This window comes from Ostrea edulis, chromosome 6 (genome assembly GCF_947568905.1).
Source record: "Ostrea edulis chromosome 6, xbOstEdul1.1, whole genome shotgun sequence".
Classification (NCBI taxonomy): Eukaryota; Metazoa; Mollusca; class Bivalvia; order Ostreida; family Ostreidae; genus Ostrea; species Ostrea edulis.
Window position 1 is genome coordinate 23,824,806 of NC_079169.1, and position 24,507 is coordinate 23,849,312.

General features: G+C 34.3%; 1 protein-coding gene across 2 annotated transcripts; it reads right to left on the bottom strand.

Moving 5' to 3' along the window:
• Window positions 1-791: 791 nt before the first annotated feature.
• On the bottom strand, window positions 792-24,507 carry LOC125683324 (coatomer subunit zeta-1-like). Of its 2 annotated transcripts, XM_056142102.1 has the most exons (8): window positions 24,171-24,310; window positions 20,005-20,073; window positions 19,779-19,860; window positions 19,030-19,121; window positions 16,787-16,920; window positions 10,737-10,827; window positions 8,414-8,431; window positions 792-1,669 (listed from the first exon to the last, which is right to left on the bottom strand). In XM_056142102.1, exons 1-8 carry the CDS (start codon window positions 24,186-24,188, stop codon window positions 1,622-1,624), a joined length of 552 nt encoding a protein of 183 aa, XP_055998077.1. In that variant the 5' UTR covers window positions 24,189-24,310; the 3' UTR covers window positions 792-1,621. The 2 variants fall into 2 exon arrangements, with proteins under 2 accessions (XP_055998077.1, XP_048780330.2); XM_048924373.2 differs by lacking the exon at window positions 8,414-8,431 and having other exon boundaries at window positions 24,171-24,507.

A 24,507-nucleotide genomic window follows, 5' to 3' on the forward strand; every position in this document is an offset into this window, starting at 1 on the left:
AGCTTTGCTTCGTCATTTATTATTAGATGAAATAAATGACTTCCAACCACACATCTCACACAACGGAGTTAAAAAAAAATAGTTGCAGAAATGGCAGCCCATAAAGAAAGGTTTGTGAAAACTTCTACAAGTATAAAGGGTTGTTTTTTTTATACCAGTGCCCAACACATGCCGTGAAAACTGGTAATATACTAACTGCAAAACTGTGTTCTCTGAGAAAATATTGGGATCAGAGAGCTACAGATCCACCCCTCATAAAAACCTTCGATTTACAGCGCACAAAAAATGCGCACGGTTGAGGTTTTACATCGCTATAATCTTGCATCTTCAAAAATTTAGAGTTCATATCACCTCTAGATAAACTATATTTTTTCCTTTCTATTAATTATTCGTGTTTATAATAAATTAAAACAGAATAGAATATTATGAATAAATACCAAGCGCAACAGGATTCGAAGACTGGCTATCTAACATGGCTTACGTCAACAAACGAAATCATTTGAAGTTGGGAGTTTTCGAGTCGTATGAGGCTTTAATGAATATCTGAAGGTATGTTTGGACACAAGTATAGTTAAAAAAATATGTTATGCCTCAACCGTGCGCATTTTTTCTTTCTGTGCGCCGTAAATCGAAGGTTTTTATAAGAGGTGGGCATGTAGCTCTCTGATCCGTCCCAATATTTTCTCAGAGAGCTACAGTTCTGCAGCTAGTAATATACATACTAACAAAAGCTATATAGTGATTTAACAGATCCTATACTAGATTTTTCTAAACAGATGAACACAAAGAAATTTGAATTGTTTTACTGATTTATTTAAATATCATTACATATATCCCATAAATACATCACATTTCTCCCACACATCTATTTTTTCTACCATGCTGTCTCCTTTTAAACTACACTCTGTAGTTTTTTAGATCACCTTGCACTCATAAACCAAATGAAAAGTAAAAACTCTTCGTAATATGTTTTACATAATTTCTGTCCTTGTAGCTAGACAATGCCCATTTGTCTAGATTTTGTTGTTGTTATTTTGGATATGCATAGTGCAATATCCTTTCTAGAAATATAGGTTATTTGCATTTCTTGTTTCAAGTTTATCGTTTTGTAGGTTGGATACATTTCACGTGATTATTATTTTATATCAATCGCAGAAACTCTGAAAAGAAACAGATATATTGCGGTCCTCTTTTGACTCTGAAAATCCGAAATACTATTCATACTATTGGTTATAAACATAAAAACAAGATTAATCAATCATCTGCTATAAAGGAGACATTTTTTTCATACTCTGAGATGCTACTTCAAAGTAATAAAAACAAATACAGAATAGAATCATACTTTCACTGAATAGAATCATACTTTCACTTTCACTGAATAGAATCTTACTTTCACTTTCAGTGTATTGAAGTTTTAAATCTGAGTCAATGTCTGAGATAGTAGCATTTTTTTCTTTTAATTTTTCAGATTCATGATCAAATTAAGTCAATTAAAACTTCAATATCCCCCTATCCAAATGAGAGTTTCTTTTATAACAAATGGCAATCCTTTCAGTATACTGTTTACACCAAAATGAGAAGAAATTCACATGACTTGATCACATGATGATGTGGTGTTGCCTCATTTCAGTAGTGACCATTTAATCTGTTCTTTTGCACTCTGCAGAACCTGAAAACAAACAGAAGATTTAATCAAATCTAACTACACTTGGTCTGATGATATCATATCATGAAGAGCATATATTGATGTTGTACATATTTTTTTGTGGATAAAAATGATTGTGCAATAATATCAATATTGTGTATATATATATATTTCATAATTGTTCATTTCAGTTAATCTTTATCAAGGAGTAAAAAATACCCATCTTTTGGGCAAATGATAAACAACTGACTAAAACTGCTGTTGAAAAGGTAAATATAAAAATATATAAACACAAAATGGATGTCAAGTAGCGGAATGACATGAACCCCAAATGGACAGTGACAAAAGCAAATCATTACCACAGATACAAGCATGCAAAAAAGTTTTCATAAACATGATAAAATTTGCCTTCCACTCATTACCTGAAAACTTTGGAAACTGAAAACACACCCAGGCACTGGTGTGTACAATGGGACCCATGTACAACATTTGCATGTGCCTCCATACCCCTGATCAAACTCACTTAATCAGCCTGTTTAACACTTTCAAAAGTGCATGTGCACCAAAAGTAATCAATCAATTATTCAGATCTCTTTTTTTTCCAGAAATTCCCCATTGTACAAATTCATAATTCCCCAAAAACTGATGATTTCTAAAATCAGTATGATGGAATTTGTCAGAAGTTACGAGAGGCACCTTCTTGTGTATGCATGATATCATATTATGCAGTGGCCTTGTCATAATTAATGTATAACACTGCCAACTTAAACAATACTTTCAACAATTTTGACATAAATCAAATTACCATGGGTTCACCTTGATTAAAAGTTCAATTCCTATATGTGTCAAAACAGTCATTAGTTTGCATGCTAAATATCCTAATAAACAATTTACACCGGCATTGGATGCACTGCTCATGGCCACCAACTCTGATCAAATCAAAAACCCAAGAGTAAAAGGGAAATTTAGCTCAATTTTCATACCATCAAATTCTACATGTTTCAGGCATTTTTAAGGTGCCAGATATACAGACTTTCAGCATAAGCTTATTATAGGACATGCCACTTTGTACAGACAAAGCGCAATCCAACTCATCCAGATAAAGGGCAATCCACCTCATACAGACACAGGGCAATCCATCTAATACAGACACAAGGCAATCCAACTCATCCAGATAAAGGGCAATCCACCTCATACAGACACAGGGCAATCCACCTCATCCAGATAAAGGGCAATCCAACTCATCCAGATAAAGGGCAATCCACCTCATACAGACACAGGGCAATCCAACTCATCCAGATAAAGGGCAATCCAACTCATCCAGATAAAGGACAATCCATCTAGTACAAAGGACGATCCAACTCATCCAGATAAAGGACAATCCACTTCATACAAAGGGCATGCCACTTCATACAGACATCACACAAAGTGCAATCTTCCTCATACAAAAGGCAATCCACTTCATACAGATAAAGGGCAAGCCATTTCATAGAGACAAAGGGCAATCCATCTAGTACAGACAAAGGGCAATCCACTTCATACAGATAAAGCGCAAGCCATTTCATAGAGACAAAGGGTATGCCACATTGTACAAATAAAAACAAAATTGCATCTCAAATGTACCATTACAGAAAATGTCATTTATACATTTATAATGTACCAATAGAGAACATGCCATTTGTAATATACCAAGAGAGAATATAATATTTGTTTTAAATCCCTCAAGAATGTTTCACTCAAATTCATATGTTACCAGCTGTAGGTGAAGCGAAACAAATTAATCTGAACCTGTGCATGATGCTCAGGGCTATAGTAATGAGGATTCTTTAATTCATTTAGACATGTGCATGATGCTCAGGGCTATATCAATGAGGATGCTTTAATTCATTTAGACATGTGCCTGATGCTCAGGGTTATGGTAGTGAGGATCTTTATTGTCCCAACACCTACTGCAACATGGGTTTTAAAGGTCTCATCTGAAAGACCCGAGACTCACTTTTAAATGCCAAGTGATTGGCAAAGGAGCAGTCACTACTACCCCAATCTAATTAAAATCAGATCCTAGAATACGCTCACAATTGCTACAATAGGATCTGACATAACCCCATAAAAACGTACGATATGAAATACACCCAAATTATATTAATTGTGAATTCCGATTTATGTATGAATAGGGATGGCTATGATTTGAATAGTTTTCAAAATGGTTTACTTAAATAATGCGAGGAATATAACGCCAGTCGATGTAAACGGTGCATTGTGATGTCGCATCTAGCTGTGATGTGTTTTCTTTCAAACCAAACAATCGCAGCCACTTTCCTTGAATTGTGAACACCGACGATTTCAAAGCCAACACGCTGATTGGCTGACATAAAGTTCATCTGAACATGACCCCTAATCGGGTTATGTCAGATCTACTTACGCAGAGTATATGGCGCAGATCCAAGAAGTCTGATTTTAATTAGATTGTCACTACCCATTTTTACATCATAAGCGTACGAGTGGGGCTCAAACAAATGACCTCCACCTCTGGAAGCAAATGATTTAATTGAGCCATCACTACTGGTGCTACAAGTCAAATAAACCTTCATAATGTCCTAGGATCCTTGACCCAAGAAGTTCTTTTGATAAGTACTTTAATCCTCATCATTGCGGTGTACTCGGCAAATCATAACAACGACACATTTTCACTATTTGATCCATTAAACAGTATCCTAGCACCAGAACCTCTCATGCAAGGGCCATAATTTTCACAATTTTGTTAGAAGGTTATCTTAACTATTATTGCAATGTACTTTAATAGTTTTGTTGTTTGATAAAGAAAACACAATTAGTGTCAAGAATTTCACACTTTTGGTAAGACTTATTAGATTATGTATTACCCAATCCGATTGTTTGGTGTACAGGAGTTAAGAATATATGTAAAGAAATAATGAATTCTTATTATATAAACCATACTTGTCCACCTTAGAACAAGAACCCCTAACTTAGGAGTCATGCATTTCACAAGTTTGGTAGAAGCATCCTTGCTCATAATGACTATACACACAACCTGTCTGAAAGATGTCCCTGAGTATAGCAGAAAATACCTAAAGATTAATACATAATTCATACAAATGACCCTACCCCTAGACCCAAAACATTCAATGAACATGAAATCGACATTTATTTCCCTTCCTGCATACATGTAGATGCTCGATCCTTACCAAAAATTCAATAAAAATGGTTACCCTGGTAAGAACTTTTTGAAAAGAAGTTGGTTATTTTCAAATTTCACAGAGCAAATATAGGCAAAACTAAATACATGCAGTTAGGTCATAGGAGTGGCTAAGGTGACCTAACTAATGCAAATATTTTCAACATACCAAGCCATCTAAATTGCAATAGAAAACAAAATGATTATAAGGGAACCTCTCTTTTCAAAGGGAGATTACCCCTAAAATGGACCAAATGATGAACTCTCTTAAATGGACAAATAAAATATAAGCCACCTTAAATGGACCAATTAATAGTCAAAATGAAGCACATTAACAGCATATGAATGAATACTTAAGTGGATTATAAACAGCACTGTACATGGCACTGTGATTAAACATTGTTCAATCATATGTGAGTTTAGTTTACAATTTCCACCAAATATCAAAAATGTAATTTATGTTTATTTCTTTCACACATGCAAAAGCACTAGTTCATTTAGAGGAAGTCTAGATAATTAAATGCATAGGGACTATCTTTTATCTCAAAAATGATATCACAATATTTTGCAAGAACTCCAAAAAACAAATTTGTAGTATTAATTCTGAGTTATCTATAGCGACAGTGCTTTGAAATTGAAGTCATTTTGACGTTTTAGCCCTTTATAAATTTTTTGTCTGGAGGACTATATATATTAAACTGGTACTCCAATGATTAGTGGCTACACACAAACATAAGTCAACAGGGTACCAGTTTAGGCAAATGAGAACAGAGAATTATTTTGTAATTACTATCGTATCCAATGTGTTTGTAAACATTCTGAAGAACTTTTTGTGGTTTTCTAGTTATGGTCTTAAATTTCGCCACCTTTTTGGAACATGCTAAATTTCACCAATATCTTAGACCCTATGCCTTTAATAATCTACATTTCAAAGATGTGCTAAGCCTTAATACGGCATTGAATTCTCATTTTAAGAATCTATTTAAAAATGTGTTTTTATAACAATAGGAAATTAAATACAGCTAATGATTTATTTCACAAATTAGTCATTACATAAAAAAATGTTTAAAATGAAACTACCTTTTTTTTCTCCCTAATTACAGAAAGAAGGTCATTTGTGTGTAATGGTGATTGTAATTTCCTGCCTTCAAACTGTATCATTAATTATCTCCAACAGATACTGGTCATTTATTTACATACAGCTGACAGGAATTCCACCTCAAAGACAGCTTCCAGTCAACTGGTGACAAATTTCCCAGAGACCCCTCACAATGAATCTCCTGTCACCAGTCTAGGTCCCGGCTAATTTGTTGCTGATTCGGTGAGAAATCACACTAAAAGTCACCTTTTTTTGGTGGGAAATTTGTCTTTGAAAACTGTTCCAAATAAGAAATTAAGTTGTGTTCATTAGGATTTTGGGAGGCTTTTATGACTGAAATTTCCGTTGACGGTGTGCTAACGATTCCAATATGTAAATGATCCCCCACACATAGTTTCATTATTGTTTATACATATCCGGCACTTACGACAAAAAGGCTCCAAGAATTACCACAGCAAAAATGAGATATCAATTTGTGAGCTATAATTACGTTGAAAATAGGTGGTCTTTTTTTTCTGGAACATTTTGAAAATATGAATTAACAAGGACCAAGTAGTCAATATTGGACGAATCAGAAGACAGCTTCAAATGAATCATTCCAACAGATTCTTTACACTATCTGAACTGACGAAAGATGTTAATAAGTTGTACACCTTACTTCTTTACTTCTCAAGAAACTTGTTAAACGACAAATTTGATACAAAAGGCATAAGGCTTCCATTAGAATTAGTACATTTTTGATTAATCTGAAATTCACATGTACCACACAACAAGTTTCCTCATTAATCATGTAAATTAAAATGTCCACTTTAACCTTTGTCAATGAAAACAAAAGTTTTAAATAAGTCAACCTCTTTTATAATCTTTGTACTATATAAACACTTTAAGTTTTGCATAATTCATGACTGCATTTTACAGTGTTCTAATTGTCAAAAGTTGGATGGATGGAATAACTAAATGCCCAATGACCTGAAATCTGACTATCATTGAAGGCCAAACATAATGATATATGGAAACTCATCCTAATGCATTGCATCAGAGTACTCTTAAGAAACAAACTGCCTCTCTTAATATTCCAGAGCAATGACCTTTATCAGCACCATTCACCAATGTGGTACAGCTGTACATGTAACTTGGGTCTCATATTTATAATTCATTCATCTGTTTGGTATTTGCAATTTGGTAGAATCGCTTTTTTTTTTTTATTCTCATTCATTTATTCAGATACAGTCTACTCCAGATATATTGAAATTTAGGGGACCAGCCTGAATTGTTCATTACATCCAAAGTTTAATACATGTATAACCGATGTTAAACTATATAAATAATGTTAACTGGGGATTTACTTTTACTTCAATATAAGCGACTTCAATGTAAGTGGAGTAGACTGTAGTTGGATATCGGTATCAGTGTTAAACTAGGGTACATGTTTTGTGGAGATTAATTTAAGAAATAGTTCTGACATAGTGGATATATTATCAAAACAACAAAAACCATTCTCTGTTCAGCAGAACTTGTTAGTTATCACTCACTACTTATCACAAGGTGATCAAAAAAAGTGATCACTCACTACTTATCACACGATGATCACAAAAAGTGATCACTCATTACTTATCACACGATGATCACAAAAAGTGACCACTCACTACTTATCACACGATGATCACAAAAAGTGACCACTCACTACTTATCACACGATGATCACATATCACTGTCACAGCCAATATAGCCTATCTATAATGTTACCATTTTTATAATATGAATTTAAGCATAGTAAATCTAAAAATGCCCAAATGTTGGTTCAAAGCAATCAGAGAGTTACTGGAGTCCAGTCAAAGCAATCAGAGAGTTACTGGAGTCCAGTCAAAGCAATCAGAGAGTTACTGGAGTCCAGTCAAAGCAATCAGAGAGTTACTGGAGTCCAGTCAACACAATCAGAGAGTTACTGGAGTCCAGTCAACACAATCAGAGAGTTACTGGAGTCCAGTCAACACAATCAGAGAGTTACTGGAGTCCAGTCAACACAATCAGAGAGTTACTGGAGTCCAGTCAACACAATCAGAGAGTTACTGGAGTCCAGTCAAAGCAATCAGAGAGTTACTGGAGTCCAGTCAAAGCATTCCTCTTGTACAGTATCATTAACCTGTCTGCCTGACCACACACAATACCCATCATAAGTTAGGTTATTGAGGCTAAAAAAACTGGGTCTTTTGACATCATGAATGATATGCCCATTACTAATGAAACTACTCTCATTAACAAATCTCAAAATAACTATTGTCACTGCATGGTTTTTATAAGCAGCTTCTGTTGAATACAATGAGGTTTTTCAATCCATTACTTGAGGAAAGGTTGTTTTTTTCCCATTATGGTTGGGTCTAAATATAGGGTTCAAAATACTATAAATTATGAACATGTATTGCTAACCGCCCACTATAATAAATGTAACCACCACCACGCCCCTCTCACTCACCTCTAGTTTTTTGTTAATCTGCTATGACACCAACAAGGAAAAATAAATCCAAGTTAGATTTCACTCACAGTGAAAAGTGCAATTTCCCACCACCCAAGTTACTGATCTTCACATAAATCTAAATGTAAGTATATTTAACTGGATGCTGAATAAACAAGGTGTTGGAGAAACACACTATCTCCGTTGATGAGTAATTCCGGATCCAATACAGTTTAGACATCACAAAGTTGCTAAAGCCTCAGTTTGTATGTACAATAGTGGTAGGAGCCAAATGCCTAGGTAACTTATCTACCAATAATGTGCCTATAGAAAATCAAACCTTATGGAAAAGTGGAAAAATACTGGGGCATACATAAGGTTACTAAGGTTATCACATGATCCAATTGATGAATAAAACTGAAACTTGTCTAGTATGTAGAAGGCTATACATACAGTTAATGTAGTGTTATTAGTCTATGATACATAATCTGTACGTACAGTAGTGGTGTTGGTCTATCGTAGACGGTCTGTCTGTACAATAGTGGTATTGGTCTATCGTAGACAGTCTGTATGTACAATAGTGTTATTGTTCTATCGTAGACAGTCTGTATGTATGGTAGATGTATTGGTCTATCATAGACAGTCTATATGTATAGTAGATGTATTGGTCTATCGTAGACAGTCTGTATGTACAATAATGGTATTGGTTTATCGTAGACAGTCTGTATGTACAATAGTGTTATTGTTCTATCGTAGACAGTCTGTATGTACAATAGTGGTGTTGGTCTATCGTAGACAGTCTGTATGTATAGTAGATGTATTGGTCTATCATAGACAGTCTATATGTATAGTAGATGTATTGGTCTCTCGTAGACAGTCTGTATGTACAATAGTGGTATTGGTCTATCGTAGACAGCCTGTATGTACAATAGTGTTATTGGACAGTCTGTATGTACAGTAGTATTATTGGTGTAAGATAAAGTCTAAAATCTACAAAAATATTTTTGATCAAACTAATGAAAACAAGCCTATTGGTGACTCCAGGAGAGATACAAATAGATGTACACAAGTAACAGTTCAGGAAAACATACATGGTTCACAGATTTTAATAATTTGTACTTTAATTTTTTGCAACATTTTTATCATCCAATCAAAGTAAACAGATTTCAAATGGTAGAATTTTTTTTTTTAACTTGTTGAGTGAGTTTTAATAAATCAAATTGATCTAAAATATATTTTAATTGATATATTCTTTTGATATGTCATCAATGGGTTTTTAATGAAAAGTTTAAAACCTGACATGTAGACATGATTTATTTCTACTACACTACTTTATGTTAATTATGATTTAAATATAAACATACACTTGTCACAATGCAGAATTTTGTTCTATAACATTTACAAAGTGTGTACTCTTCCAGATAATGAACACACTCTGTCTAAATGACCCCTGGCATTCTTACTGCCGTTAGTGAATTAGTTTTTGAAATCATAAACTTTAATTAATGTCTAAAAAAGTAAGATATTTCAAATGAGAGTATTTTACATATTCGTCAATGAAAAAGTCATGGGTATCTCTTTAAAATGTAGGATTACAAAGTATGTCTGTCAACTGTTATAGCTGTGGTGTTCAGTATTCATGCAGACCAGAACTATTTAGATTTCCTTCCTTTTACCAAATATATCAACTCATTTAATGTACCAGTGCAAAAAAGTCACGAAAAATAAATAATTATTCATAACAATTTTGAAAAGGCCATAAAAACAGAACTCCTACATTTTTATTCCTCAGCATACACAAGATATACCAAATCTGATCACAGGCAAATAAAACAAGGTGAGTTACAACAGTAAATGTGTGACCATTCAAACATTAAAGACTTTTCTCTTTTAATATTGCCTTGCTGACAATATTGCCCGCACACCTGGCAATTAATGCTTATCTATTTTGCAAAAATTACCTCAAGTTTCTCAGAATGAAAATTTTAAATTGTAACAAGATTTCCCTAATTGATACATGTACATCAGCACTGGCTATAGTGGTTCACTAATTCTCCGACACCATGGTGCCTTAAAATTAGTCCAGGCTTCATTTACATGTTGTTTACCGATAAAGATTCTCAGAAAAATTGCAGTTCATATAAATACTCTGCACATAAATACACAGGTGTTACATATCTCTATAATCAACAGGTGATTCAGAATTCCTCCTCACAAGGGAATCATTCATCAACCTAATTCTTCCATTCAATTTGAGATTCAGGTCAAAGTTGAGCTTGAATACTCTCAAATGTGGTGCATTCAATTCCCATTAATCATTAAGATATGACAAAGATTAAATTACCTGGGCTACTGTTTGTTCACCGAGGGGGGCGTCGTCATTTCTTATGGATACTTTTTGGACTATGGATGAGGAATCAGAATCTAAAAGAATTCTACAATGAAAAACCGACATTACTTTACTTCCTTGTTATCAGCAAAATGGTCAATATGATACACACATACACATCAATAACTGGCTGGAAATTATTTTAACTCTTTTGAAATAATAAATCATGTTAATTGCATTTTTCTTTTGGTGATCAATTGAGATAATTTACCTCACAGAATACTAATCATACACTGTGTTATTAATTTAAAATATTTGCAAATGCTTCCTAAACAAGAGTGATCTTCAATGATTTATAATTTAGGAACAACTGTACAAATGAGATTAGTATCTACTTTAATAATTTCAATCATTACAAAATATTAAGATTTGTTTGTGAAACACAAATACCCTGCACAGCAAAACCTAAGGTAACCAATTACAGTAACACTACAAAGGTCCTGTCATCAGAATTATACCCACTTAAAATCAAATCCCTTTCACATCAAGTTTATCATAAAAGGGTCAAAGGTGAATGCCAAGGTCACATGGCCATTAAACTAGGCAACATAAGGGAAAACAATGCAAATCAAAGTCATCTCGCTACAATTTATAAATCATAAGCAACATTAAATGTGTCACGGTCAAATCATTAACTAACTAAAGCACTTTTGTCACAGGGATTACACCAACTTTATATTAAAGCTCTTCTCACTTATAGTTCAAAATGTTATTGGAAAAGTTTAAAAAATGTCACAGAAAGACAGTGACCGTTCCCCTGGAACTCTAGCTAACAGCATACATATACAGTGGATTTTCAAACCCCATGTATCCCAAATCTGAGTATATTGTGGGATCATTTCCATAGAAGGCTCCCCCCCCCCCCCCCCCCCCCCCCAATACATTTCTGGTTTAGATATGCTCTAACAAATGGAAAGAGAAATAAGAGGCCCATGGGCCTGAATGGTCACCTCGGTATCACACACAGAAACTTTGTATGTACAGTGGAAGTACTGCACGGTGATGATGTAATGAGTGCATCTTTCAAATTCAGAGAATGAAATGGGCTTCAGATTTGTGATTAATCATTACGAATCATCTGGTCATTAGCCATCTTTCTTTGTGTCATGCCTGGGATACATCTCTTTATAACAAAGCTGTTGCCTAGATGTACTGTAGGTGGGAGGGAGAGAAAATGTTGACAAGCAGATAGACATGATAATTCCAACCTTGTTTGTAGGGAATATTACTATGAACTTATTTTGTTTGCTACATGCTAGGGAATTAAGAGAAGATCTGTAAGACGTCAAAGTCCCCCCCCCCCCCCTTCCTTGCAGCGCAATCCTGGAACCAGAACTTTTAAAAAACACAGGAACAAGAAAAGTCAAAGGATGCCTCTAACCTTTCATAACAAAAATGTCAGCCTCTAACCTTTCATAACAGAAATATTCATTTCAGAGGGTGTCTCTGACCTTCTATAATAGAAATGTCAGTCTAAATTCCCTGTGCGAAATGATTAATTGTTTAGCATCCAAAACTATATAGAATTTTTAAAGAATATTGTATATTCACCATATAAAATCATAGACCTCGACCCTCGCATACAAACACAGGCACCAAGCTCCCCTGAAAAATGCTTACCCCTAGTATATATAATTATATTTATCATATACTAGGGGCCAAATTTTTTCAAGCAAGCTTGGTGCCAGTGCATTTAAGCCCCTTACCCAGGGGAAATGATAGTTGCTTCTCTCCTCATTATTATTATGTGTCATTAATATTGATTTTTTTTATGTTCAAGAGGAAGATTTTAAAAGAAATAATGCATTTTCACTACACCAGCTCTACAGTCCAGCCTTAGCACCCTAATCCCTATCCCTAACCCTGGGACCAAGAATTTTATAATTTTAATTCACTATTTCTCAATTTGGAAAAAATTATCTTGTGAGAATTTTGAAGAAGGATTTTGAAAGAATTAATCATGCATTTTCATTATATTAGCCAGATAGCCTGTCCTAGTACCAGAACCTCTCACCCAGGGGCCATGAATTTCACTATTTTGGTAGAGCGAGTAAAGCCTCTTTGCCCATCATGAACATAGATACAGTTTGTCTGCTAGAGATTGCATCAGTTTTTGAAGTTTTGGCCCTCCCTCTCAGTCCCAAGGGAGGCAGGGCCACAAAATTTAAATAAAGTTCCTCTTACAGGATTCAACATTAACTTTTGTGAGTACTAGACCAGTCAGGTTAACTTAACATACTACAATTCCTACTAGCCCTGACAATCTGCCATTCTGCACATTAAAACAATATAATCTATAACCAATTAATTAACCTATGGATATTTTATGTTTTATATGTTGAATAAAATTGAAAGAACTGAATTCTATAAATCATCAATGCTACATATTGTCTTAAATGTCAAAAGGAAAAGTGTTCTAGTATTACAAGTTTCTATTTAGAGGACTGAAATATGGGTATATTTTTACCACACCAGTCAGTTTATCATATTCTAAACGATCGCACCTATAATGTAGTAGACATGGTCCGTTGGATGTGTCTTAGTGCCAAACCCTGGTCTTATTCCAATAATGCTACATGCCAATTTTATCCAGTACTAATGCATGATTGATGATGACAGACAAAAACACACTGCAATAAGTCACCTAAAATTATTTCAATACTAGGATACAGACAGTATACATGCATGTTTCTTTAAAAAGCCCATTCCCAAATTAAAACATTTCTTTGTCATCTAATCTCACATCTTATGTTTATTACATATGATTCAACTTCTGGACCTAACATATCGCATGTATCACATTTCTGTTCATCTATCTTTTGATGGAATTAATTCCCTATAATGTGCAGTGTTTTTGATTAGTTAATTGAAGTCTTATCCTGCATTTTAACTAATAGGCCTTAGCAATGACTTATGTGTACACTATTTTACATCCCAATCATTAACAAGAGGTATTGTGAGCAATGCTCACTAAGAATACTCCCACTTACCCCAATCTCCAAAAAGGGTGTTGTTAATAGGTATAAATTACCTCTTTCCTGAGTGTAAAAACATGGTATGCCTATGTATAAGAAAATGGAAGATATAGTCCAAACACAAATCCATGGCATAAACCTATAATTTTGACCTTGAGATCAAAGGTCAAGGTCATAAAGAGGTCAAGAATGTACATGACACATAGTCTCATGGTGATACACCCATATCTTATGGTATGACTATGTCAAAACCCTATAATCAATTTTGACCTTGAGGTCAAAGTTCAAGGTCATATAGAGATCATGAAGGTACTCGACACATCGTCTCATGGTGATACACTCATGTGTCAAATATGGTATGCCTATGTCAAAGAACAAAGAAGTCATGGCCCTGACACGAATCCATTGTAAAAACCTTTAATTTTGACCTTGAGGTCAAGGTCATATAGAGGTCATGAAGGTACTCGACACATCGTCTTATGGTGATCCACCTGTGTGCCAAATATGGTATGCCTAAGTCAAAGAAAAAAGAAGTTATGACTCGGACACGAATCTGCAGACAGACAGACGGACGGACAGACAGTGATTCCTATATAGCCCCCAGAACTTCGTTCCGGGGGTATAAAAATCAGCAGATAACATTAACTCTAATGGATATGCCAAGTACCTTTCAAGTTAGATAACTCTTACACACATTAACTCAGTGAGTACCTGGCTTTCCAGAGTCTATAAACCTAAGGTTATCTTCACAGAAAACAATGGGTTTGCATTTAGCTACCATCCATTACTATGAATAGATATTCCCTGAGTAAATCTATTCGTTCCATTTATCTGACCATTCAGACAGTTTATAGTACATGTTTACCAACACAAGAATAGTTACTAGTATAAAGCTTTAGATAAATAACATAAAGCTCTTTCTGCAATTTTTTTTTTATAGATGACAAAAAAATGGATGTGTGTGTAGGATCAGCTCATATAGGAAAGATTTCCATACAAACCATGCTAAAAAAAAACCATCATAGGGCTCACAGCAGGGTGTGACCAGTAGACATGGGATGCTTACTCCTCCTAGGCACCTGATCTCACCTCTATTATGTCCAGGGGTCTGTGTTTCACTTACTCTTATTTTGTATTCATTATAGTAGTTATGAGATTGATCACTGTTTGTTATCTTCACCTTTTCATTATAATGCCAAACTCACCAATCGCCATCTGCCTACCACTTACAGATACAAAAGGTCAAATTACCTTTATACATCCCCCAATAACAATGGCAACACATTAGGATTAATATTAGAGGCCATAATTATACATGATTGGTGACCATGTATACTGGGTGGTGAATAATTACAAACTTAAATTCAGGGTGTGCCATGAAAACAGGTACATGTAAGTACATGTACTTGGTAAATGTAATAATAGCTTGAATAAATTCCTCTCAATTTTTAAAAAAAATGTCCATTAGAATGGCCACACCTAAACAACAGCAAACCTAACCTGTCATTGTTCAAGTACATAGAGCTAATATCACCTACTGCAAATTCTGTGTATGATGTCACCATTGTATGTGTGTGACATCACAAGTCTGTGTTCAAGAAAAAACTTTCCAGGATATTGTTTTCCCCTATAGGTTTTTTTCTTTTGATCCTTTAAAATACAAATGGCATCATAGTTTTAAGTAACATTTGAATGTTTTTCATTTATCATCAAATATCCACGGGAGTTACAGACTTTTTCAAAGCATCTAACAGGAACAACACTATTCCTTTTTTTTGGCCTCATAATGCCACTCTTAATATAACGCTAAAATAGGCTGGAACAAAAGCTGGCAATATACCGAGGTCATGGTCTACTATATTTCTCAGTAACATAACTTGCTGTGCAAAACATTGTGACATCCTTAAAACATCATTATAATCGCATTTATCAAGTGATGAATTATATCATAAGGAAGGAATTTTATAACAAAGAACATGTATGTTAATGGATAAAACAGAATTTGGTGAAGATTACCCTTCTTATAAACTAAAAGTGCAACGATAAACCGTAAGACAGTGCATCACAGTAAATTTTACCATGGTTCGATTCACGCTACATTGAAACGGTATCTCAGTTCCGTTCAATTGGTCCGTAATTATTTGTTTTAGTCCGTTTTAGTTCCCGATTCATAATTTCAAATGGCTTCCAGACAAAGAAAAGTATGTTAACACAGTAGAACTAGCCTCCTTTAAGCCACAAATTCCGGTTTTGGGATCATTTTGAGTTCTTGAATATTGATAAGGTGGTAAGTAAAATTTTAAAACATGCAGACATTGAGATATTGATGTTTCATACAAAACAGGCAACACATCTAGCATGGCGATGCATATGAAACGTCACCATACAAATGTAGAGATTTCTGTGACTGGAAATAAGCCACTGCCCCACTTGCACTTGCAGAAGCACTTGAAAGATTCTATTAAAGTGCTTCCCAGGAATCCCTTAAATACACCAGTCTTAGAAGCAAACAAGCTACTGGATAAATGTAAATTTTGGATTCAAGCGAATGGTACCTGGATTAAAACCTAACTTAGCAAAATCAATGCCTTGTACCCAGACCACTTCCATTCCTAGTGAGCATGTCTTTTCTAGTGCACAGAATATTTCAGGACTCAAAGATCTGCCCTTAATCCAGACCAAGTGGAAAAATTCATATTTTAAAGGAAAATATGCATATCTAATGTATTAAACATATTTCATGCTTAAGCAAATAATTATAACAAAACTGATCAATTTGGATTTCTTTTAATTCATGATATTACTATATTAATAGTAATGTATCATGAACTGAATATCGTAATATGTATCGTATCGTGAGGTCAGTGTATCGTTGCAGTCCTAAGCATAATCTGCATCAATTTACATGTATGTTATAAGCCATTAACATCCTTTATTATCAAATTCATTCCTTATATATCATCAATCCACCTTTAGCTATATCAGAATGCACCTGCTGAGCACATTCTGTGCAACCTTATCAAGACTTACCCCCCATCACAGATTTCATCTACTACAAGGAATGCTGCATCAAGGTTTTCCAGGAGGGATCGTTTCTCAACATTTTTTCGGAGAATTTGGTTAATAGAGTCATACAAAGCATTTAACACACTGGCCAGTATCAGCTGAAAAACAAAATACACAGTCCTTCCTCATCATGTATACCTTTTTTCATTGAAATGTGTCATAATAAAAATATTCAATTGAAAAATTGTGTATCCTATTTCTATCGAATTACTTTGGAGCCAGTATACAAAGTAAAGTGAAAAAGAGGCCCATGGGCCACATCGCTGACCTGAGTCACCTTGGTCCATATCAAAAGACTTTCCATATATATTTGCATGTAAAACCATAGTCCCTATTATGGCCCCAACCTACCCTGGAGGCCATGGTTTTTGCAAACTTGAATCTACACCGTGTCAGAAAGCTTTCATGTAAATGTGAACTTCTTTGGCCCAATAGTTCTTGAGAAGATTTTTCAAGATTTTTCCTAAATATTTGTATGTAAAACTTTGATCCCCTATTGTGGCCCCATCCTACCACAGGGGGCCATGATTTGAACAAACTTGAATCTGCATTATGTCAGAAAGCTTTCATGTAAATCTCAGTTTTTCTGGCTTAGTGGTTCTTGAGAAGAAGATTTTTCCTATATATTTGTATGTAAAACTTTGATCCCCCTTGTGGCCCCATCCTACCCACAGGGGCCATGATTTTAACAAACTTGAATCTGCATTATATCTAGGGGTGAAACGATACAGTACCTTCTCAATTCGATTTGATTTTCGATACTTTAGTCTCAATTCGATGATTTTCGATTCGATACAATAGCATGTACCAAATTCTTTGTAATGCTAAGATTTTTTTTATGTTTCGTTGTATTTATTGCTCTCTGCAAATAAGTTCTACATAATGTAAAAACGTTTAACATAAAGCAACACTCTTATCACTTGTCCTAAAGCCGAAATGTCGCCATACCCAGGATTTATACATTGGGGGTGCATTTTTCAACTCGACTGCATCCATTTTGACACAGCAAAGCTTATTCGTATGTTGATTGGGCAATTTTCAATTCCATTGGCTAATAAGAAACTGTGTTATCAAGAGCAATGTGTGCTATGATTTAAGAACCGTATCGAACCAAAACAGACCCCGAATAAATCAAACATCGAATCGAGACCACTACATCGCGATTCGGCCACATCATGATGCATCGTTTCACCCCTAATTATATTAGGAAGCTTTCATATAAATCTCAACTTTTCTGGCTTAGTGGTTCTTGAAAAGAAGATTTTTAAAGATTTTTCCTATATATTTGTATGTAAAACTTTGATCCCCTATTGTGGCCCCATCCGAACACCGGGGGCCATGCTTTTAACAATTTAGAATCTGCACTGTATCAGTAAGCTTTCATATAAATATCAGCTTTTCTGGCTCAGTGGTTCTTGAGAAGAAGATATTTAAAGATTTTTCCTATATATTTGTGTGTAAAACTTTGATCCCCTATTGTGGTCCCATCCAACCCCCGGGGGTCATGATTTTAACAATTTAGAATCTGCACTACCTAATAAAGCTTATCATTCTATAAATTTCATCTTTTCTGGCCCAGTGGTTCTTGAGATTGAAGAAGATTTTTAAAAGATGCCACCAAAATTTCACATATTCTTAATTACATATATCTCCCCTTGAAAACGGGCATGGCCCTTCATTTGAACAAATCTGAATCCCCTTCACCCAAGGATGCTTTGTGGCAAGTTTGGTTGAATTTGGCCCAGTGGTTTTGGAGAAGAAGTCGAAAATGTGAAAAGTTTACAGATGGATGACGGACAAAATGTGATCAGAAAAGCTTACTTGAGCTAAAAATGGTTACAGCGAATCTGCTTATAATGAATTCACACTTAAGGGAAGTAATTTTCACTCCCTGTAGTTTTAAAACATATCTGCCATGCATGCAGCCAGCCAGATACCTGGAAGGGGGCCCACTAATGTGGACAATACCCATACATCGGTACGTAAATAAAAAGGAACCAACATGAATGAAAATTTTTCGTCCCCAGTGCTTCTCTATAAGCATGTTTTACTGCACTGTAATTTGGTCCTGGCTTGGTGGCCAATCAAACAAGTATGAAATAATATTCAAACAAAACTGCAACATCACATCCATCATTTCAGAAAAATTCAAACAAAAATAATACTCTTTTTTCAAAATTTCTCTAAACTGTCAGTTAAAACTGTACCTCATTTTCCTGTGAACTACCAACAACATAGAAGAACAAATCCACATTACTTTTGTACACACAAGTGAGACCCTCAAACATGATGATTTCAGCTGTAAATAAAAAAACAGACAATATTCACGATTTTACCCAAAATTTTGGTTTTCACTTTTAATGATAAAAATATACTGTCTTATGTGTTTGAAAGATTTCGCACAAAAATTAAGGTTATACATTATCACAGAAGCTCATTTTAGAGAATTCATTATTTGTTTGTAAACAAAGATTGCGGTATGTTATTGTTTATGAAATATTCAAAAGAAATGGATATCGATCCAAGTTTATTATATCTTTCACATTTCAAGCATTCTTCTGGTAAAATGTGTCATTTAAAAGTTAAAATATGTGACTATGCAAAATTGAGACGCTTTATATTACAAAATTAATATTTCACTTGTTTGTTATACACAAAAAGACTCGAGTCTATTTTACATAACACAGATTCAAGGTTAAAATTTAGATTTTATTCTTGCATTCAGAATGTCAAAATTTGGTTGTCAACATTAAATGATTTATACTTTTAATATTTTAAACATCAAAAATAAAAAAATATTTTGTTCTAAAAACGTGAACTAGTCCCTGTAATATCCAAAAACCAATATAATGCATTGTAAATTTAGCTTAATATTCTAATGATATATCACCGATATCAAAAACACAACATTTACAGAAAACTTCAGTAGATACACTTCATTCAAACAACCCCTTACAATTTGCTTTGTGTGTTTTCCCAAACAGATTCTTTTCGAACTGCTTCTGTTCTTTGGCAGTTGGAAACTGATCATCATAGTACTGAAATTGATATAAAATAAAAATTACCTCAGTGAATATCATATAGATTTCATCATTTGGTGTATTTCTTGACTGTCAACCATTATGACTGCAGAGAGACTTTATTGTGACCCATTATTTACGACAGGTTTAGATTTTTCTTACTTTTGTTATTAATCTGTTCCCATCATTGTCCAGGATGGCAATGGCTTTCACTGAATATAAAGACGGCTCCTACAACCAAACAGCAGAATAAAAGATAATTGGCTAAGCTTCAGATATAGTATGGAATGATGGTCATCGAAAATGGATCTTCCATCCTTAATTAAAAGTCTTTTCAGTCATATAGTCTGGATCATCCAAAAGTTTGTGTATACTCCCCACACATGCCTGGACTGTGTTCAGTATTTGTTTCTCTCTCTTAACTAACTCAAAGTGAAACTTTTCAAAATTCTGAGATAGATGCCTATTGGTTAATTAAAAAGGTAAAATTCTAAGATAGATGCCTATTGGTTAATTAAAAAGGTAAAATTCTAAGATAGATGCCTATTGGTTAATTAAAAAGGTAAAATTCTAAGATAGATGCCTATTGGTTAATTAAAAAGGTAAACTTCTGAGATAGATGCCTATTGGCTACTTAAAAAGATAATGCCTGCACCTACAGAAGCTACTTAAAATCAAAATTTTGAGAGCTGAAACAAATTTTCCACTGAAACAAAAACAGATTCAGTGTTAAGAACATTTTTTCTTCCACAAAAGATGTGTTTGCACTCCTCCTTGTGTAACTATCAGGCAATGTGACACCTGGGATGACCCGGGTTTAAACACAATATTATTGAGTAATCTTGATAAAGTATACCCCCACCCCACCCAATGTGTCAGCCTGGGCCTGAGCTATTGTCTCTTATTAAATTGACAAACAGTTTGTTTTTATCTTAGTTCAGATATATTTTAAAGGAGATGTCTTTAATAAATTTGGGTTTTTAAAGCGATCTACAGTATTGTATCAGTATGCAGCCAGTTTCTTAGGGGTCATTCAGTGTTCAATTCTGCACAGAGAGACCCTGCAATCTGCGTGTCTCATGCCAGAAGATACAAGTAGTCTTGTAGTATTTTTCCGAATCTTCTCTTTGCAGTGATTTTTTCCCTTATGTAACTGGTACCGATAAACGGTACCATTCCCAATGCCAAAAAACATTCATTTATCCCAATTTTGAGACTAAAAATTCCCATTGGGGTGCTTGCCAAAAAATAGACCGCTGACATCGTAATTAACGTTGTCTGAAACGTTGTACAAGTTCAGTCACTGACCCCACTGCAAGCGTCTGGCATTATAGACACTTTCAAAAACATGAAAGCAAGAGAAATAAATTTGTAAAGAGATGAATACTTCTTGTTTTGTTCTTTATTTTGTTCTTTTCTTTTAGTTGAAATCATTTGCCGATACATTGGTAGAAAATTCCCAATTTGTTTGATTTTGATGCTATTTTTCCCAATTGAATGGGTACCAGTGGGTAGAAAAAAAAAGGTGCTTTGAGGACATTGGAGTCATATTTATTTTTAACCTTAAAAGAGTTTGCTGCCCTCCAACAATGATGCAAACTTCAACAGGATATAAGATAAAGCTTTCTTTGAGATCAAGACTTAATGTGTGTCTTTCATTGGCTGATGCAATCTAAAAGAGGGCTGAAACAATTCACAGAAATATCAATACTGTTCAATATAAACCCTCGATTCAATGTTCGATTCATTGCCTCGATTTTTGGTTCGATACATTTATTACAAACTGGTTCAGTAAATTACATAAGGTTCGGCCTGTAATGATTATTTTTACCTGCATGAAGGACAAAATAGTGTCAAATAACATTCAGACTGTTGTTTGCCTCGAGTTTATGAAAATAATAATGAACTTTATCAGTTTAAACTACAGAGCTAACATGAATCTTACCGTAACAATTTAGAAACATTTTGCTTTTAAAATTATGACTGTGAATCTTGGTAAAGAATAAAAAACTCAATGTTATTATTGGTTTCTTCTGTAAATTGTATTGAAAATATTGAATCATGGCATTAGTATTGCAATATGTATCGTATCGTGAAGGGGGCGTATCGTTTCAGTCCTAATCTAAAACTAAGAATTAATTGGATGGAGACAGAAATATCCAATAAGATTGGCTGTAGCCTAAAAAATCTAATGGGCCATTCTATCCACTCAGTATTAAACGCATCAACCATTTTGGTTGTTTAGTTGTGTTTTCCTAGATACCATTTTAAATTTTTATCAGCAGATGGCTAACGCCAATCTGAAACCATCAATGCGATGGGTCAGACAGTTAAATTTGCATAACTAGTAAACTACACTGAATACATCTACCCTAAAATGTTTTAATTTTTGTTTTTAACAACTGACATTTCGACTCAATCCTGCCTGGATAAAAGTAAGAGACAAGTTATTTCACCATGCATCTGTCACTAGGAAACCAATACTTATTTGTTGTTAATACATTTTCACATGTTCTCTGTCCTATGTTTAAATCATGAAAGACCCATTGGCAATTGTTTATCTTCATTGGCAGTTGAAAAATATCTAAAATCCAAAGTCAGAAAATTTGGATAAATCCATAAAAATAAGCTTCAGACATTGTTAAAAATAATCATCTTCTTAATATCAACAGAAAGATATGTTTAGTCAAAGGGAAATGTTTAAAAACTTTCCACAAAACAAATGTATATTTACTATAACCTAAACCCCGGACAGGGAACATATGAAAATGGATTAACAGCGAGTAATTGTTGAATTCATAATAACAGAAAGGTTGGACACACTTCCCCTATAGCGAGATCTTCTCACTAAAACGTGATTATCTCTCTTTAGCGACAAAGTAAACATTACCATAAAGAGGTGTTTTATTGTTTTGATTGAAAATAATGACAAAGCCCATGCAATGCTGAGTAAGTGTGACACACACTCAACAATAAATTTCATAAAAAAGATGCTGCGTAAGAGAGGAGGCTGAAGTCCAATGCAAATCATGAGCAGGGTTGTCACTAAAAATTATTGAAGATGAGTCCCAGACTCATGGTTTATAAGCAGCTAATTTGATGAGTCCCATGAAAATTTGATGAGTCCCATGAATATCTAATGAGTCTTTTTTTATATAAGGTAATTAAAATGGAAGCAGTACACAACATATCAATTTTATAAGATTTATTTTCAATCATTCGCGACTTGGCCTCGGACGAATAATTGTAAACGCCAACAGAATGATTTCCCTGAATCTCCTATCATCACAACACAATATTAAACAGCTTTAAATCAAATCATTATTGTAATAAAATAGATGCGTACTAGTTTTGTTTGCTGACGATCTGAAAATCTTACCAAAGCTTACAAACTATGCTACTTTCGATTCCAATAAAAATGGCTACCAGAAGACAAACATTTACATTTAATACAGATCCCGATTTGTAAAACAAACAAATAAATAAAGTACTAAGAGTAAATAACTGCCAGTGGCAAAACGTTCTTCATTTTGCATGTTATCTAAATATCTTTTGAATATTATATTCTAATTCGCACCTAATTGACTGACGTAAACAAACAAGTCAGATTGGGACACTGAACTCGGTGGTATTATTTCGGTTCACTAGAGCGTAACATTTTTCTTAGACTTTTTCCTACTACGAGTTTTAATTGAAACACAATATCAGGGATTCTAAAACAAAAACGATTTTTACTCGTAGTCCGTGACTGTCACTCACGTGTCCGCAGGACTCACCATATCAAACAAACTTGCGTCCCAAATGAATTTTCTGCGTCTAGGACGCAGATTCTTGCGTTAGTGACAACCCTGAACTGAGTACTTTTGTTTTGGTTTACATAATTGCAGTAGTATCAGACATCTTAGCAATTTTTTTTCTTTTTCATGCAAAACACGTATAGAAGTTCACTTATTAATTTTTCTCGGTTGCACGGGATATATTTACTCTCGCTAAAGAGGGATAATCATGTATTAGCAAGAAGACCTCACTATAGGAAAAAAGTTCCCGACAGACACATGTATAATTGAATAACTTGTCTCACATAATCCCTGGCATAGTAAAGTCGAACGTCAGTCGAAGTATAAACCGTCACCGAGTCCGGCATTTACACATTTTCAAGAATCAAACCGTAAAAGTTTGCGAAGAGCAGTTGATGTAGGACATGTCTGTCCACTTTTCTAGAGATAGTGATATCACCGGATATACTGACTTCAAACTAAAATTATGTTAAAAATTGACAGTCTAAAGACTGCTTTCTTAGATCTGTTGAGAATCTTTTCAAGAAGTACCAAAATTCCTCCGTCCATGATGTAAATACCGGCTTGTCGAGTACAAATGTATATGAAGACAATTTTGACGTGGAGTGAGCTCGATGTCAATGAAGCACTTTAAATTTACAACAGAAAATAATTACAATTCAAACGCTTAAAAGATGCAATAGATTCAAGCGTTCTACTTCGTCTGGAAAAAAAATGTCTAATTATTTTTAGTTTACGATACAGAAATATACAGCACTTCTTTAGAAAAAAGCGTCGTGAACTTAAAATGGTTTATGAGAGATTTGAGAAGTTGGAAGAAAATATTTTTCTGCGTTCCTTCCACGCGAGGAATAAACTGGTGCCCAGT

Coding starts and splice junctions, on each gene's coding strand:
- LOC125683324 (XM_056142102.1), bottom strand. Junction 19,122..19,778: donor GAAAACACACAAAGCAAATT/GTAAGGGGTTGT, acceptor TTTTATTTACAG/CTGAAATCATCATGTTTGAG. Junction 16,921..19,029: donor GTAGTTCACAGGAAAATGAG/GTACAGTTTTAA, acceptor TTTGTTTTTCAG/CTGATACTGGCCAGTGTGTT.